The sequence below is a fragment of the Schistocerca gregaria genome, chromosome 3 (genome assembly GCF_023897955.1).
Source record: "Schistocerca gregaria isolate iqSchGreg1 chromosome 3, iqSchGreg1.2, whole genome shotgun sequence".
Lineage (NCBI taxonomy): Eukaryota > Metazoa > Arthropoda > Insecta > Orthoptera > Acrididae > Schistocerca > Schistocerca gregaria.
The window spans coordinates 613,749,082-613,766,959 of record NC_064922.1 but is presented as its reverse complement, the minus strand read 5'-3'; the positions used below and the strand labels follow the sequence as shown (position 1 = coordinate 613,766,959).

Sequence of the window (17,878 nt, the reverse complement as noted above, 5' to 3'; positions counted from 1 at the left end):
TGCCAAAAGAGTGGTGAGTAATTTGGTGTAGTGGAATCCAGAATAAAACCAAACTGATTTCACAAATGCCCCTCATACAATTGAAATGTAATTGAAATACCACCTAAATTTGTTTAATGGATAAACATTCCAGTCTGTGGTTTATTAATCTTATTGTCCAGTTACCCTTTTAGGTGTGAAAATTGACAGATAACTGGAATCATACACACCGGTCAAAGAAATAAAGAGATTTATTCCCTCCAGCCTCATTTTGGTTGATTATATCCAACATAGTTGCAAAGCCAGTTAAATCATTTGTCATTATTGGTAGATGTGTGTATTGCCAAGTAGTCATTTGTGCCTTAGCAACAGTGAATGACTAACTTATTTCTCAATTTTGTAATGTTCTTGTTTGCATTGTTAATGGTATATATTAGCACGCATTATTTTTTTCAGCATTGATTTGAAGCCTTCCGCAGTCCTACGCCCTTATCAAGAGAAGAGCCTCCGTAAAATGTTTGGCAATGGTAGAGCTCGGTCTGGTGTTATTGTTCTGCCATGTGGTAAGTAACACTTAGGTCTATCATAAATATTTGTGGTAAAGATACCATGTTGTTCATGCAGTTATGAAAATTTGCATAGCTGAAGCTGAACTGTGATTTATATTGCAAACCACCATTAGTTTAAAAATTGCAGGAAACAAAATAAATGGAAATGTATGGACAGATTGTGGATGGACATGCAGTTTTAATCTTCTTTTGAAATTTGAATACAGTGTGCATTCCGATGTTACGGTATGTGAAATGTCGCAGTAACTTCTAAGATAACCAACTCGATTTTTTGTCATTTCTTCTTGTTTTCCTCTGTAGCCATGAAACTGAGAAGCTTAACAAATAGTGGATTTTTAATAATTTATGGAATTTCACAGTTTTGGATTCGTTTTTACATACATTTTGTATTAAACTTGATGCCATATTGTTCGGACTACAGCCAGTTCTGTAACTTTGTGAAAAAGTAGCACATAAATCAGGTTAACTCTCACATCGAACAACAGGCCAGTGGCAATTTATCAGATAAATTATATCAATGTTGAAGCACAGTTTTTAGAAATACTATGAGTGGATTGAGTGTTGTTATAAAAGCCATCAAAACAAAACCAGCACAGAACACAATTCATATTTACATCGTGTGTCACAGTAAATACAGTGTTTTGCATAAATCTACCAAAGAAAAAGTTACACAGAGACTTTTCATTCAGTCCAGTCCTTAATGAAAGACATAACATACAATAATCAATTGTTCTAATGACCATGATTGTCCAACCTTTCTAGTATTTACAACACAGTTTAGTTCAGTCACCAGCTTGCATCAGAGAATTCATTATGGGTTTTTAGGCAATGATGTTACTAAGTTTTCATGTTTCTACCTGAACATCTGTATATACATAGATACTCCACAACCCACCATACGGTATGTAGTGGAGGGTACTCTGTATCACTACTAGTTATTTCCTTTCCTGTTCCACTTACAAATAGACCAAGTCAAAAATGACTCTCTATATGCTTCCATATGAGCCCTAATCTCTTGTATCTTATCTTCATGGTCCTTACGCATAATGTATTTGGCATCAGTAGAATTTTGTGGCAGTCTGCTTCAAATGCCGGTCCTCTAAATTTTCTTAGAAGTGTTTCTCGAATAGAACATTGCCTTCCCTTCAAGGATTCCGATTTGAGTTCCTGAAGCATCTCCGTAACACTTATGTATTGTTTCAACCTACTGATAACTAATCTAGCAGCCAATCTCTGAATTGGCTGTGTCAAGCAGGAGACTAGTAATACTGTTCCTGAAAATTATAAATTTGTTCTTCCTATTCATCCGCATCCGCAGGTGCCACTCATCACACCAACCAGAGATTTTGTCTTAGTCATCTCGTATCTTCCTACAGTCACTCACCTTAGACACATTACCATACACCACAGTACCATCAGCAAACAGCCACAGAGTGCTGCTCACCCTGTCTGCCAAATTATTTACATGTATAGAGAACAACAGCAGTGCTATCACTCTTCCGTGGGACACTTCTGATGATACCATTGCCTTTGATGAACTCTCGCCATCAAGCAGTACATACTGGATTCTGTTACGTAAGAAGTTTTTGAGCCATTTGCATATCTATGAACTTATTCCATATGCTTGTACCTTCTGTAACAGCCTGCAATGGGACACCGTGTCAAATGCTTTCCAGAAATCTAGAAATGTGAAATCTACCAGACTGAAAATATGTTCAAGGATTCTGCAGAAAACTGATTTTAGGGGTATTGGTCTGTAATTTTGCTAGTCTGTTCTTTTGCCCTTATTATATACAGGAGTCACCTGCACTTTTGTTCCAGACACTTGGGACTTGGTGCTGGCTGAGAGATTTGTGATAAATGCTGGGATGGTTCCCTGAAAGGGCACGGCCGATTTCCTTCCCCATCCTTCCGTAACCCGAGCTTGGGCTCCGTCTCTAATGACCTCGTTGTTGACGGGACGTTAAACAACACTAACCTAACCTAACCTAACCTGTGATAAATGCAAGGTAGGGAAGGGTCCAATGCTGTAGAGTACTCCTTGAAAAACAGAATTTGGATGCCTTCTGGACCAGGTGACTTATTTGTTTTCAGCTCTTTAAGTTGTTTCTCTACACAGGGATGCTTATTACTACATCGCCCATACAGGAGTCTGTTCAATCCTCAAATGGCAGTATGTTTTCACAATTCTTGTGTGTGAACAATTTCGTGATTTCGGACTTTGTTCTGCTATCTTCCACTGCCACATTAGACTGGTGAACAAGTGAGTGGATGGAAGCCTTAGACCACTTGGCAATACCTTAGGACCAGAATTTTCTGGAGTTCTCTGCTAGATCTTCAGCTAAGGTATGATGGTGGTAATTGTTGTATGCTTCATGCATAGATCTTTTCACACACACACGAATCTCGACTAACCTTTGCTTGTAGTCATTTGTGTGTTCTCTTTTGAACCAAGACTGCAACAGCCTCTGCTTTCTCAGAATTTTCTTAATCTCATTATGAAACTATGGTTGGTTTTTCCCATCCTTAATCCATTTATGAGGCACATAACTCTCCAGACCATGATTTACAGTCTGCTTAAACGTTGCCAATTCTCCTGAAAGAAAATAACGTTGGCTTTTGACAGTGAATTGATAACTGATTATCTGCTCTTTTTAGCAGAAACACTTGTCTGGCCTTCTTAATCATCTTATTAACTTTCATTACCATAGTTGCTATAATGACATGATCACTAATCCCTGTTTCTATATTGACATCGAAAAGGTTCGACCTATTTGTGGCTACAAGGTCTAAGATTTTTGCATTGCATGTGGGCTGCCAAACTAGTTGCTCATGACAGTTTTCTGGAAACTTGTTCAAAAGTACTTTGCACAACTGTCTCTCTGTACCCTCTGCAAAGAATCCAGACACTCCTAGCCTATACTCGGTAGCTTAAAGTCACCTCGTACTGGTATTGCATGATCTGGATATTTACAAGCTATGACTGTAGACTTCATTTGAATGACTCTAGAACTATAATTGCAGAATTGGGTGACTGGTAAAGACATCCAACAATTAACTTGGTTTCACCTAGACCTGTTATAAGCAAATAGATAACTTCACTGTCACACTCAGTTTCAACCTCAGTAGGCATCAACTACTATGAACACTCCCCCTCCTACAGCCTCTAATCTGTCTTTTCGATATACATTCCATGTCTTTCTAAATAACGCAGAACTTTCCACTTGGTTTCATCCAGCTCTCAGCCCTCAGAATAATTTGAATCTGAGAATTTTCTTAGAAATACTTTGACAATCTAGTAATAAGATTTTGACAGTCTAAGTGTCTTTACTCTGAATGCGGTTCTGACATGCCTTGCTGTGTATCGACTGGTGAGTGTTCATCAGAGTACCTCAAACTACCAACTAGCCAAAAAAAAAACCTCATTTGCACTCCACAAGTTCTCTGCTATGCAAGTAGCTGTGTTCTTTGTGTAGTGCACCTGTGACCTATCAAGGGTGTGGGGCAGAAAAAATGAGATTTATAGTCAAGTAAGTCAAGGACATGAAAGGGGAGCTATAGTTGAGAAGGGAATGAGATGGTGTTATAGCCTCTCCCGGATGTTATTCAGTCTGTATATTGAGCAAGCCGAGGAAGGAAAACAAGGGTAAATTTGGAAAGGGAATTGAAATTCAGGGAGAAGAAATAAAAACTTTTTAGGTTTGCTAGTGACACTGTAACTCAGTCAGATTGGAATGGAGCAGATCAGCAGAATGGACAGTATCTTGAAAATATGTTAAAAGATCAGCATCAGCTAAAGTAAAGCAGGAGTACAGGATGCCAGTCAAGTTAACTCAGTTAATACTGAAGGAATTAGATTATAAAATGAGACACTAAACATGGGCAGCAAAATAATTGATGAAGTCTGAAACAGAGAAGTTATAAAATGCAGACTGACCATAGTATGAAAAGCAGATATGAAAAATGGGAAATTTATTATAATCTAACATAAATTCATGTTGGGAAGTCTTTTCTGAAGGTATTTGCATAGAGTGTAGCCTTATACAGAATTCAAACATGGACAATAAGCAGCTGATATAAGAAGAGAACAGAAGCTTTTGAAATGTGCTACTACAGAAGAAATCTGAAGATTAGAGGGGTAGGTCAAATTACTACTAAGGAGGTAATGAAATGAACTGGAGATAAAAATGTAATTTATGGCACAACTTGACTATAAGAAGGTATCAGTTGATAGTACACCTTCAGGAGCAGAAGAAATCTTTAGTGGAAGGAAGTATGGTGTTAAAAATTGTTGCCGGAGACCAAGAAATTTATACAGTAAACAGATTCAAATGGATGTATATTACCATAGTTATTCAGTGCTAAAGAGGCTTACACAAGAGTGAGAGACATGAAGCGCTGCATTAAACAGTCATCGGACTGAAGACAAAACAACGACAACCACCAAAACACCACACTAACCATAGCAGATAGATTTTGGCCAAAATAAAATCAGTTCCAGACATGTGATTACAATAAAATGTCTTGTTCTGTGCTGCATATTCTTCTACTGCTAAAATAACTGAGCAGTGTTTTTTTTTTTTTTTTTTTTTTTATAATTTACTAGCTTGGAGGGAAATATTCAGAGGTAAATTTTCCTTGTTCAGACTTCTCAGCCACTGAGTAATAGATTATTTGGAAAGTCCAAACTTAGTGGATTACCCAAGTTTGAAATGTATGTTTGTATGTTAATTATTCCAATCCTGTAGTTTTTATATGGAAATCTTCCAAATTTCTGTAACCTTACTTAAGAAATATAGTTTATAGTTATTCTTTGCTCATATTCATAACCATATTACACAAACAGTGAACAGATTATGGATGGTCTCAGAGTTTGTCATCTGCTGAAATATGAATTCTGTGTACATTGTGATGTTGTGTGAAATTTATTTGACCAGGCTGACTCGTTGATGTTCATTTGGGTTGTGATAACGGTCCTGAATGATATGGAAGCATTTAATTTTGCAATTTATGTTGGCAGATAAGATCTTGGCTGATTATAACTAGGGGGTCAGTCTCCCTTGCTAGAGGTAGTTCCAGCATACATCCAAGGAGCTTTAAGTAAATTAAGTTTAACATTACATTTAATATGAACACATGATCTATAAATTCATGTGTTATAATATAACTAACCTTTTCCACACGACTTTGCATGCATAGGCGGCTGACACTTATATTGAACATACCTCCATTCCTCCCTCAGTATGTGTCTGTGACTCCCCTTCTCCTTTCCCATCTGCCCACTTCCCATCTACACCTTCCATCTGCCTTGTTCATCTCCCCCTCCTCTGCTCTCTCCATCCATTTCCTCCTCCACCTCATTCAGTACATTCTCTCCTGTATCCATCTCAACCTGACCCCAGCCATGCTCATCGGCATGTGTAGCCCCTGCAATACAGTTCAGTGAAGCAAGCCAGTACTACTCCTACAACACAACTGTCATGCAGAGCAGGTGGCACATCAGTGGCTTGAAAATCATTTATTCATGTATAAGTTGTGTTTGCGTGAGTGCAAGTGCAAAATAGAGGGAAACATTCCATGTGGGAAAAATATATCTAAAAACAAAGTTGATGTGACTTACCAAACAAAAGCGCTGGCAGGTCAATAGATACACAAACATACACAAAAAATTCAAACTTTCACAACCAACGGTTGCTTCTTCAGGAAAGAGGGAAGGAGAGGGAAAGACGAAAGGATGTGGGTTTTAAGGGAGAGGGTAAGGAGTCATTCCAATCCCTGGAGCGGAAAGACTTACCTTAAGGGGAAAAAAGCACAGGTATACACTCGCGCGCACACACACGTGTGTGTGTGTGTGTGTGTGTGTGTGTGTGTGTGTGTGTGTGTGTGTGTGTGTGTGTTTTGTCTATTTTCGACAATTGTGTGTTTTCTAATTTCGACAAAGGTCTTGTTGGCCGAAAGCTCATTTTGTGACAGTTTTTTTATCTGTGATTCAGCATCTCCGATATATGATGAGTAGCAACTATCCGTTTCATAATACTATTTATTTGCTTCTGATATACAGGCCATCGTGCAGGACAGCCTATACATTGGGTCTGGGTAAACCTTTTCTTTCGCCTGACATTAGGCTGCCCTGCAAAGCAAGTTGATTTAGCAGGCCAATATTGTTCCCACACAACATGCCTGTCATGGAGGGCAGCCTGTGCACCAGAGGCTGCTGCAAACAACACGTTTTTTGCCTAATGGATATATTTATGAAACTGTCTCTTTCACTCCTATATTGGTGATTTCTGAAAGTTGATATTCTGAAAGAAGTAAGCTAACTGATTCTGTTCCATCCATGATGAAGTCATTAAAGATGGAGCTCAAGTTTGGAATGGGTAAGGACGGTGGTAGCAATAGGCTGTGCAATTTCAAAGGAACAATCTTTGTCGTAGGTAGTTTAAAAGTGACCCGACCGGGATTTGAACTGCTATCGTGCAAGTCCTTTGTCTTACCATTAGGTCACCTTGCTTGATAAAGTGGTATGTTTGTTGGTGAATGTGAAGGTATAAACAGTTTGGAATCCCTTGCCAGGCAATTTCAGTGTTATTTTATCCATGCCGTATCTTGTGAACTTCCAAGATCTAGTATGGATGAAATAAAATTGGTATCTTGTGTTTTTGGGGTAGTGGGCCATGGAGATAGTGTGCTTCTTTGTATGAATGTGTTTAACTTAACTTGGATCTTATTGTGCATTACTCATATGCGAGGTAAACATTATCACTCTGTTTGTATTGCAGGTGCTGGGAAGAGTCTTGTGGGTGTTACCGCTTGTTGCACTGTTAGAAAGAGAGCACTTGTCCTGTGCAACTCTGGAGTCTCTGTGGAACAGTGGAAGCAACAGTTCAAAATGTGGTCCACAGGTATAGTAACAAGGTCACTAACTAGAAATGTTCTTCGGTAGACTACTTTTCACATAAATGCTCTTTACCTTTGAGCACATAATAATGAATATGGAAAATCACTTTACCTATGGAGATGTCTTATATTTGTATGGAATATGTGAAAATGTATTATTGAGTCCCTGTAATCAATATAGTGGCAGAGATCTCGCAATACAAAAATTAACTTTTGTAGTAGGTAAGTGTTTTAATAGTATGTAATAAATTATTCCTGATCTTTGATGTAGGAACACCTTGTTTTATAAATGAAAATTTAGTCTTAAGTATTCTCGGCTCAACTGTGCTCTAATAAAAGGAATCCGTTAAACTTCGGTTACACGATAAATCAGTCAAATATAAAAGCCATAAATTCAACTAAATACATAGGAATTACAATTACAAACAACTTAAATTGGAAGGAACACAAAAGCAAAGCAAAGACTGCATTTTATTGGCAGGACACTTAGAAAATGTAACAGATCTGCTAAGGAGACTGCCTACACTACACTTGTCCATACTCTATTAGAATACTGCTGCGCAGTGTGGTATCCTTACCAGATAGGACTGACAGAGTACATCAAAAAAGTTCAAAGAAGGGAAGCACTTTTGTATTATCGCCAGATATGGGAGAAAGTGTCATTGAAATGATACAGGATTTGGGGTGGACATCATTAAAAGAAAGGCGTTTTTCGTTGCGACAGTATCATTCTCACAAAATTCCAATCACCAACTTTCTCCTCCAAATGTGAAAATATTTTGTAGGCACAAACCTATATAGGGAGAAACGATCACCAAGATAAAATAAGAGAAATCAGATCTCGTACAGAATGATATAGTTGTTCGTCCTTTCTGCACGCTGTATGAGATTGGAATATTAGAGAATTGTGAAGGTGGTTCAATGAACCCTCTGCCAGGCACTTAAATGTGATTTGCAGAGTATCTATGTAGAAGTAGATAACTTTCATTGCCATATTTTTCAATCTGGATATGACCAAATATGTATAGTTGTCCTGCAGGCCACATTCTTACACCTTCCATAATATTAATTGTGCTTTGATGTGTTCTATATACAGATCAAGTGACAGATGTAATCAGAAACCCTTGTCACATTGAACAAATAATTCTTGTTTGCACACAGGTCCACAGCCTTGACATATTTTTCAAAAGAAAACATTGCCAATTATCGGCTGTAAAATTTTCAGTTTTTTTACTATCAGACTGTTTCAACCATATAGTTATTATCGAGCAACTTAAAGATTATCTCCCTACAACATGTTGCAACAGAAGTGATACACAAATTAATCTATCAGTCCGCATAAGGAACCCTACATATACATTTATGCAATCATATTTTGAAAATGAACAGAAGGTTTCTAATACATATAGGAGAACCACATACATCACAGTTTAAGTACATATTTGACATTCATCCACACAACATCCAGTTTATTCCATACGTGGGCCTCAGCTCATACATTCACTTGCCAAATATTACAAACCTTAAATACTAAAATATCCCCAGTTCATATTTTTTGGGTGATATTTCCAAGACAACAAACAGAATACAAAAAGTTGGCAGATGATACATGTGTTACAGTAACTCCCAGCAGAGAGAAAACTACAGAAGAGATTGTCAATGACGTCTCTCAGTGTGGGATCCGCACCAGGTAGGGTTGATAGAAGAGATAGAAAAGATCCAACGGAGAGCAGCGCACTTCGTTACAGGATCATTTAGTAATTGCGAAAGCGTTACGGAGATGATAGATAAACTCCAGTGGAAGACTCTGCAGGAGAGACGCTCAGTAGCTCGGTACGGGCTTTTGTTAAAGTTTCGAGAACATACCTTCACCGAAGAGTCAAGCAGTATATTGCTCCCTCCTACGTATATCTCGCGAAGAGACCACGAGGATAAAATCAGAGAGATTAGAGCCCACACAGAAGCATACCGACAATCCTTCTTTCCACGTACAATACGAGACTGGAATAGAAGGGAGAACCGATAGAGGTACTCAGGGTACCCTCCGCCACACACCGTCAGGTGGCTTGCGGAGTATGGATGTAGATGTAGATGTAGATGTAGATTTCATAAAGTGGATCTCAGAAAATACTCTCTCCCTAAATTTTAACTCACTGTATTCAGTTCTGTACAACAAGTAGTCATACCAGCAGTTGATGTAACACATAAACAGGAGTCACTAAACTGGATAGAATGCTCCAAATTTTTGGGTGTACATATTGATGAAAACTTGAACCAGAAGCAGCACATTATACTGAGATGTGCAGAGAATTAAGTTCAGACACTTTATCTCTTTGTATAATTATTAGTCTTGGAAACAAACAAATCAACCACTTAATATATTTTGCGTAGTTCTACTCATTGAGGTGTTATGGAACAATTCTCTGGGGCAACTCATCATTTAGAAAGGCAGTATTGATTGCACAAAAGCATACAGTAAGAATATGTGGTGTTCATACGTGGTCATCTTGTAGGAACCTCTTCAACGAGTTAGGTATTTGGACTGTGCCATCTCAATACATATATCAACTAATAAAATTTGTCATAAATAATCCATCACAATTTGAGAATAGTGATGTTCATGCCTACATCACTAGAAGGAAAAATGATCTGTATTATATGTTATTAAAGAAATGAGTTAAATATTGCAGCAAAAATAACTTATGATAATTTATCCAATAACATAAACATCTTGCAGGTCTTGTAGGTAACAAAGCAAGTTTTAAATATAATCGGAAATTATTTCTTTTGGACTACTACTTCTGTTTCCAGTTTTTATTTATAAACTGATATATTGTTAAAAACACACTTGTTTTACAGTGTAGCTGCATGAATAAAATAAAAAATTATATGTTAATTATGGTCAAAATTAATCATCTATACATATCATGTAAAATGACTCATTCTACATCATTTTGATAAAAAAAAAAAAAGAAAATCATTCAGATGATCTACAGAACATATAATGTAGTAAGTGGCTGCTGTAAACTGTGTGCACTTACACACACACACACACACACACACACACACACACACACACAGCAAAAAACATGAAGCTACTAACACGAAATGCGCAGTGCTGTGCCACACACAAATAATAGCACAGAGTATTGCAGAATAGGGCAGACGAGTACTGAAGTGCGCAGAATAAAGCACAGCATTCATAGGTGCACAGCAGTGTTCCAGCATGCACGCGCATCAGTAAAAAATGGAAACGTGAGGAATGCCGTCCAAAAAAAGTGCCAGTGAACTATTTCCTTTAATGTACTGACACAGCACGGTGCAGTGTGACACCCACATTGGATGCGCCTTGCTGTGCTGAACGTCTTTCCATGGTTTTGCGTGGCTTGGTGTGGCCAATATGGATACATGGTTTCAGAAATCACAAGTTTTCTTCATTATTAATTGTATACATAATTTTGTAGTTCTACATGTCTGCCATTGAAAAAGTACTTAAGAGAAACTTATTTGCCTGCTGCAGGTTTGTGCAGATTGGTTGATGGAGTGTGCAGATTGCATTCTCCATAAAAATTGTAATTTTTTTATTCCGCCAATTTCTAGTGAACTGTCATTGTCTGAGCAGAAATGTGAGGTGAGATAAATACACCAGAAAGGCACATTCCTATGGCAAAGAAAAAAAATCTCTAATAATTATCTATGATAATAAATGATTGTAAATTCTTATTCACCAGGTTATTTCTGTCTTCAGTAGTTATCATCAGTAGCTACACAGTTCTGATGGAATTGAAATTCAAAGTTTACCGTAACTTTTAAGAGACAATGAATTTGTGAACCCGTGAACTTTGGTTATCTCTGCACGTCTTCCTCAACTGTTAGGTATGAAACTTTTAGCAGATTTGTCGAAGTTGTAGCCTTTATGAAATTCCAGAACAACAAGTCTTTCCTTACTAATTTTATGTATTATTATGTCACAGTATTCTGTCTGGGGGTGGCCAAATAAGTAATGGGTTTATGATACTACACTTGAAATGTAATTCTTAGTTGTTGTAGGCCTTTCTGCTCTTATCCACACACTCTCTGTCTCTCTAGCTGCACTTATGAATTCTTCCTTCCTTTGTTCTCCCCTTTAATCAGTTTTTTCTTTGTTCATCCTCTAAGCATGTTTTATCCCTTGCTCTTTTGTAGGCAAGTTACCTTCCCTTTGGAATTTTGCTAGAGGATATTGTTATTTCTCTTTACTTTCTAGTTCCATAATAATAAAACTTTTGTTTCCAAAAACTGTCATTGCTGTTTTCCCTTTGTTTTTATACATCACAGTTCTGTTATTTATGTTGTCTCAGATTTTCATATATTTTCTGTTCACTTCAATATGCATTCCTTTCTAACTCTATTAGTGTTCAGAAAAACTGCTCTGCTCACAAAGAATACTTTTCGATTGGCAGTTATCTTTCATTTTTGCTTGATATCTGAATTGTCTGTGCATCCAGTCTTTGTCATTATTGGCATTCCATTTCTAATGTGTAGTTCTTCTCTCAATCTTGCACCGGGCTTCAAGATTCTATATTAAATTTGATGTACTTACATCTGCAGAAGAGGTTTTTCTTTCACACTATTTTGAAAGAATATTTATCTACAATAAATTTCAATTTCATAGTAGCTATAAAATGTGCTGTCATGAATTTCAGATGTTGACTAATAAAGTATTTTATATTTTATGTAAACTAATTATGATTCTGGCTTATTAAAGCTTTGTAGCTTTCAGAACATATAAGTAATGTTTGCATTACACAACAACATACTGTGAGATTCAAAGCTCCCACTACTTAACAGTCAATGTTCAAATTTGAACACTGAAAGCCTGATGGTAGGAGCCTTGAATCTCAAAATGCATTGCTATGTTGTATGAATATTGCTGTAAAGTTTGTTGACAGCAACAATTGACTATAACAGCTGCCCCTTCACATGAATGACGATATTAAACATTTGTGATCTTTTGTCACAGCGGATGACAGCATGATATGCCGTTTCACATCTGAAGCTAAAGACAAACCAATGGGATGCAGCATTCTTATTACAACATACTCAATGATTACGCATACACAGAAACGTTCGTGGGAAGCTGACCAGACCATGAAGTGGCTTCAAGAGCAGGAGTGGGGTATTATGGTCCTTGATGGTAAGATATTATGGGTGTCTGTAAATTCTATAAAAGCATATAAACTATAAAATGTATTGAGAAAATTAATGGAAGGGATACAGAAATACTGTATACAGGATTGGTAAGTGTTCTGCAGACCCATAAACAATCACAGGTTTCAAATCTACGTTCTTTATCAGAGTATGTCCATGGATGAGAGTCACACTTTTCCCTAGTGTTTTTGTGTATTTCAAATTGAGTCTACTCCAGTGGCATGTACAAAAAAAAAAATGGCACACAAAGCTGTAGTTAAGTATATAATTAAGGCAAGGACAACCAATTGATCACTTCAGTGAACTCTTACGATAATCGGCAAACTGCTTCAAGTAATGAAGATTATGAGCAAGGTGCACTATATCTGCACCGGTGAAACATTGCACTTGACAGTTTATGATATGACAAATAAGGTTGGCTATACTGCAGTAGCGATGTTGCAACAGCAGTCTCTGTACATGTAGCAGACAATATGGATTTTTGTTCCACCTCATAAATTTAAGCTACTGTGCAATAGCAATTTGTTTTTGAGTTCCTACTACAGTGGTAGCAGATAAACAACCATATAATACTGTAGGTATAAGTATAACACATGCTTTCGATAACGGAGCAAAGACATATAGGGAATAAACATTTGATGATGACTGATATCTTGGTACATAGTTTAGAAAATGAATAATAACTGAGGTAGTAACTCCTCACTCTAAGTTTTCTTATGACAGTGATGCAAGAAATAACCGATATTCATAGATTTTGAACACCAGTTTACGCCGACAGTGGCATAATTCCATCCAGCACCACATCGCAACTGTTGTTGGAATCAGCAAAACCATCTTCATTGTCATCACATCATTAGACAATTCATTAGCTGTTGATGGTCACTAATGATACCTTCCATTGTCTGTGCTGCTCAAAAAAGTTTTTCGTCGCAATAGCTTCATGCAACAGCCTTTCCACCTTAGTTATTGTAAAGGACTTATTATTGTTTCTTATATATGTCTCCACACCACTCCATACTAACTCGATGGGGTTGAAAAGCCATTGGTAAGGTGGCAGCCTTATTACAGTATGATGATGCTCCTTGGCAGTTTTGTCTACTATATAATTACTATACGATTAGGAGGTCGCACGGGTGAAATACAGGGAGCGAAAAGCTATTTTCAATTTGTACAATAACCAGATGACAGTTATGAGTTGAGGGACATGAAAGGGAAGCAGTGGTTGAGAAGGGAATGAGATAGGGTTGTAGCCTATCCCTGAGTTATTCAATCTGAATATTGAGCAAGCAGTAAAGGAAACAAAAGAAAAATTTGGAGTAGGAATTAAAGTCCAGGGAGAAGAAATAAAAAACTGGAGGTTTGCCTATGACATTGTAATTTTGTCAGAGACAGCAAAGGACTTGGAAGATCAGTTGAACTGAGTGGACAGTATCTTGAGATGAGGATACAAGATGAGCATCAACAAATGCAAAACGAGGATAATGGAATATAGTCTAATTAAAGCAGGTGATGCTGAGGGAACAAGATTAGGAAATAAAGAATTTAAATTAGTAAATGGGTTTTTAAAAGAGAAATTTGTTAACATCGAGTGTAGATCTAAGTGTCAGGAGGTCATTTCTGAAAGTATTTGTATGGAGTGTAGCCATATATGGAAGTGAAAATGGATGATAAACAGTTTAGACAAGAAGAGAATAGAAGCTTTTGAAGTGGCTGCTATAGAAGAATGCTGTAGATTAGATGAGTAGATCATGTAACTAATGAGGAGGTACTGAACAGTATTGGGGAGAAGAGAAATTTGTGGCACAACCTGACTAAAAGATGGGATCAGTTGGTAGGACACATTCTGCAGCATCAGGAGATCACCAATTTACTACTGGAGGGAAGCATGGGGCGGGCAGGGGGGAGGGGGGGGGGGTGAAATTGTAGAGGGAGACCAAGAGATGAATACAGTAAGCAGATTCAGAGGGATGTAGGTTGCAGTAGTTACTCAGAGATGAAGAGGCTTGCACAGGATAGAATAGAATTGAGGGCTTCTCCCAGTCTTTGGACTGAAGACCACAACAACAAAATACTTAGGCATCATCAGGCTTATTTTCTTTAACAAGCAAATATAACAAAAGCTTCATCATGCTCATGTCTGCAGAAATATTTCATGCCTGTAACCACTGTACCAAAACTTCTTTGCGGTTGTTGGTTGTTAGAGCTTTCTTCAGTATCACTGAATGATATAGACCACTGTCCATTAGAGTTGTAAGTACTGAAAACTGTTTTAAAAGGTTGCTGGACCACTCAACAAACTGTATATGGTCCATGTCTTCATGGTAATCAGCTGTCTTTTTTGACCAAAAAACTAGAAGTGCATCAACATCAAAACCACCAGAAGAACCTGCACGGACCACAATTAATCTTGCTTCGCTCCACCACTGCTGTTTGGAGTGTCATCTGTCCAGCATTTACTGAGAGCTTCCCTGTCATTAACCCATGTTTTGTCTAGCCATATTATGAAATGAGAATCCTTGCCCACAATTTTGTGCAAGAATATGCTTCAAACCGTTACTGTATGTGCCTTTTCTAACAGGACGTTGCCCATCTAGCCATTTGCGAACAAAACCCATACTTTACAGTTCAATTTTCCGTGAAGTTTTCGCACCCATGGAAAGCTCACTTTCTTGTAATGACACTAGCAACTTTGCAACAGTAGGATACTCTTCGCTGCTGTAGTAAGCGTAAAGATGCCTGCGAATGGCATCAGTCTGGAAAGAATCTGAGTTGGTGATGGGGTGAGGTTGCTTTTTCTTCTTTCCAGTTGCGCTAAAAATACATTATTCGATCCAGATGCCTCATAAGCATTATGGCTCACTTCTACATCTCTCAGCTTTTGCAGTAGCACTCCTTTACTTACTGCTGTTTTTGCACTAAGTCAAAGAGTTTTTGATGTGTGTTCCACTGCTTTATTGGCAGGAACCAACAGCTGTCCATGAATATTTGTGTATCCTTTCTCCTGCTCATAAAAGTCAGTGCCTGGCTGTTTAGCAGCACACCTTGACGCAATGGATTGTCAGTAGGCAAACGAGCTCTTTTCTGTGGCATTTTTCACATACCAGAATTTTCTAAAGCATAGAACAATGCAGGCACACAGTAGAAACCAATCGGTTAGAATAGCCGGTTAGAATAATATTGAGCCAAAGAAACCAGCCATTTATACCTTAATTTAAAGTGTTACTGGCACATAAGTAATTGATGTACCTGAAAGAGTAATAGATACTAAAAAAAAGACCAAGTGTCAAGATTTATTTTGCATATTTCCTTTAGTTCTTTGACAGATTATAAATTTTAAAATAACGTTGACATGTAGTATAAGTATCCTTTCAAAAAAAAAGTGTGCGTTGAGTTACTGAGCAATTTCTTCCTCTTGTCCTTATCAGTGTTGTGGCCTGAGCTATGTTTGGGCTTAGCCTCTAAAGTGTTAATGGCTTGGTACTTGCTTCTGTAGTTAACATGATACATGACAGTCTTCAGCTTGAAGGAAGAAAAATAATAAGCATTAACTAGTGAACATCAGATTTGTGAGTGGGGAGACAAAACACAGCCTGATGATAATGTATATTATCCCTTTTGTCAGAATTTAAATTAATGACACAGTCATATATGCCAAACACAAACAGAGCTTTGAGCTGGCCTGTTAGAAGGATGTGAATTGTAACTTTGGTCATAAGTTTTCAAGAATGTGAAGTGCTTGCCATAAATGATTAACTTCAAAATACAACAGTTTGGTCACGTCATAGTTGTAATTTAGAAATGACTGCAATATTAAATTGTATATATGCTGAGAACTCACAGCTTGTGCAGTCCAGTTGCTTGGAAAATTTTGTATTACTGCAGAAATTAAATGTGAAAAATTATGATCAGTGTCCCATTGTAGCACAGAACAAAGAAATACTCAGAGTACAATTCTCAGTGCTTGGTTTTTATCAATACTCCTCCATTAGATATGTTTCCAAACATTATTTATAACCACTAGAAAAATAAAATCACAAAGTATTTTATGTTAAACTTTTAAATTTCATCTGTTGTAATCTATATTGCATTTAAACAAAACTCATTTCTTCCCCGCAGAGGTTCACACTATACCAGCAAAAATGTTTCGGCGTGTCCTTACAATTGTCCAGTCACATTGTAAGTTAGGCCTCACTGCAACATTGCTCCGTGAGGATGATAAAATTGCGGACCTCAACTTCTTGATTGGCCCCAAGCTCTATGAAGCTAATTGGCTGGAGTTGCAGAAACGGGGTTTTATTGCAAGAGTTCAGTGTGCAGAAGTGTGGTGTCCAATGACACCTGAATTTTACCGTGAATACTTGGTCTGTAGAACCAGCAAAAAATTGGTAAGTACCATATACTGACATTGCATTGCCAGAAAAAGAAAAAAAAACAGGCCATCTGGATACTTCCACCAACCAGGTTCCATGAATTATGTAGATAATAATTGTCCTTGCAACACACCCAACCATCCCTCCCAATTGTCACCTCCTTTCTCCATTTGCCCTTTCGACCAGACACAACTGCTCAACCTAGTCAGGTTCTAGTGCCAGCACAGTGTAGTCAGCCAGTACATTGTTGTTGTTCAGGCATATGTGTATGTACTATATTAGCACTGAAGAAGGATTTGTCCTAAATCAAATATTTTTTATATGCTTGTTCATAATCCAGTGTCTCAGTCATATGGTGAGCTGCTCCCTCTATGTTCTCAAGTATGTACATAGATTGGAACTTAAATAGTGGCAACACTGTTGTGGAGACACTATGCAATGGAATCTACTATTGTCGCTGATAGCACACGTTGTTGACATACCTACCTTACCTCTGATCAAGTCGACTTGCCCGTCCCACGTCACCAGTGTGTGCGCAATCGAGGGAAACACAGTCACTTGTGAGTGGGCGGTCTAACATAACGGTGTCAGTATGTTTTCAAAAGAGAAACGATGGAGTTGGATCAAGATTGAATGTGCCAGAGGTCGTACAGCACAACAGTGTCATCAAGGTCTTCAAGAGGGATGCGGGGAATCGGCATTGCCATAGAGAGCAGTGGCACGTTGGGTAAAAACCTTCAATGAAGGTCAGAAAACTGTGGCAGACATGCATCGGACAGGTCATCGTAGCGTCTCTGAAGAGGAAGTGCATGCTGTTGCCACGTTAGTGGACAGTGATCGATGCTATACAATTTGTGAGCTCACCCAGAAAAC

The 17,878-nt window shown here is 37.8% G+C and overlaps 1 protein-coding gene across 1 annotated transcript in view; it reads left to right on the top strand.

Moving 5' to 3' along the window:
* The window catches only part of LOC126354389 (general transcription and DNA repair factor IIH helicase subunit XPB), an 83,467-nt gene that overhangs the window by 53,652 nt on the left and 11,937 nt on the right, over positions 1 to 17,878 (top strand). The window contains exons 9-12 of the mRNA XM_050003992.1: positions 436 to 542; positions 7,328 to 7,450; positions 12,448 to 12,621; positions 16,752 to 17,020. Of these exons, the coding sequence (XP_049859949.1) occupies positions 436 to 542; positions 7,328 to 7,450; positions 12,448 to 12,621; positions 16,752 to 17,020 (673 nt within the window). The remainder of the gene's footprint in view (positions 1 to 435; positions 543 to 7,327; positions 7,451 to 12,447; positions 12,622 to 16,751; positions 17,021 to 17,878) is intronic.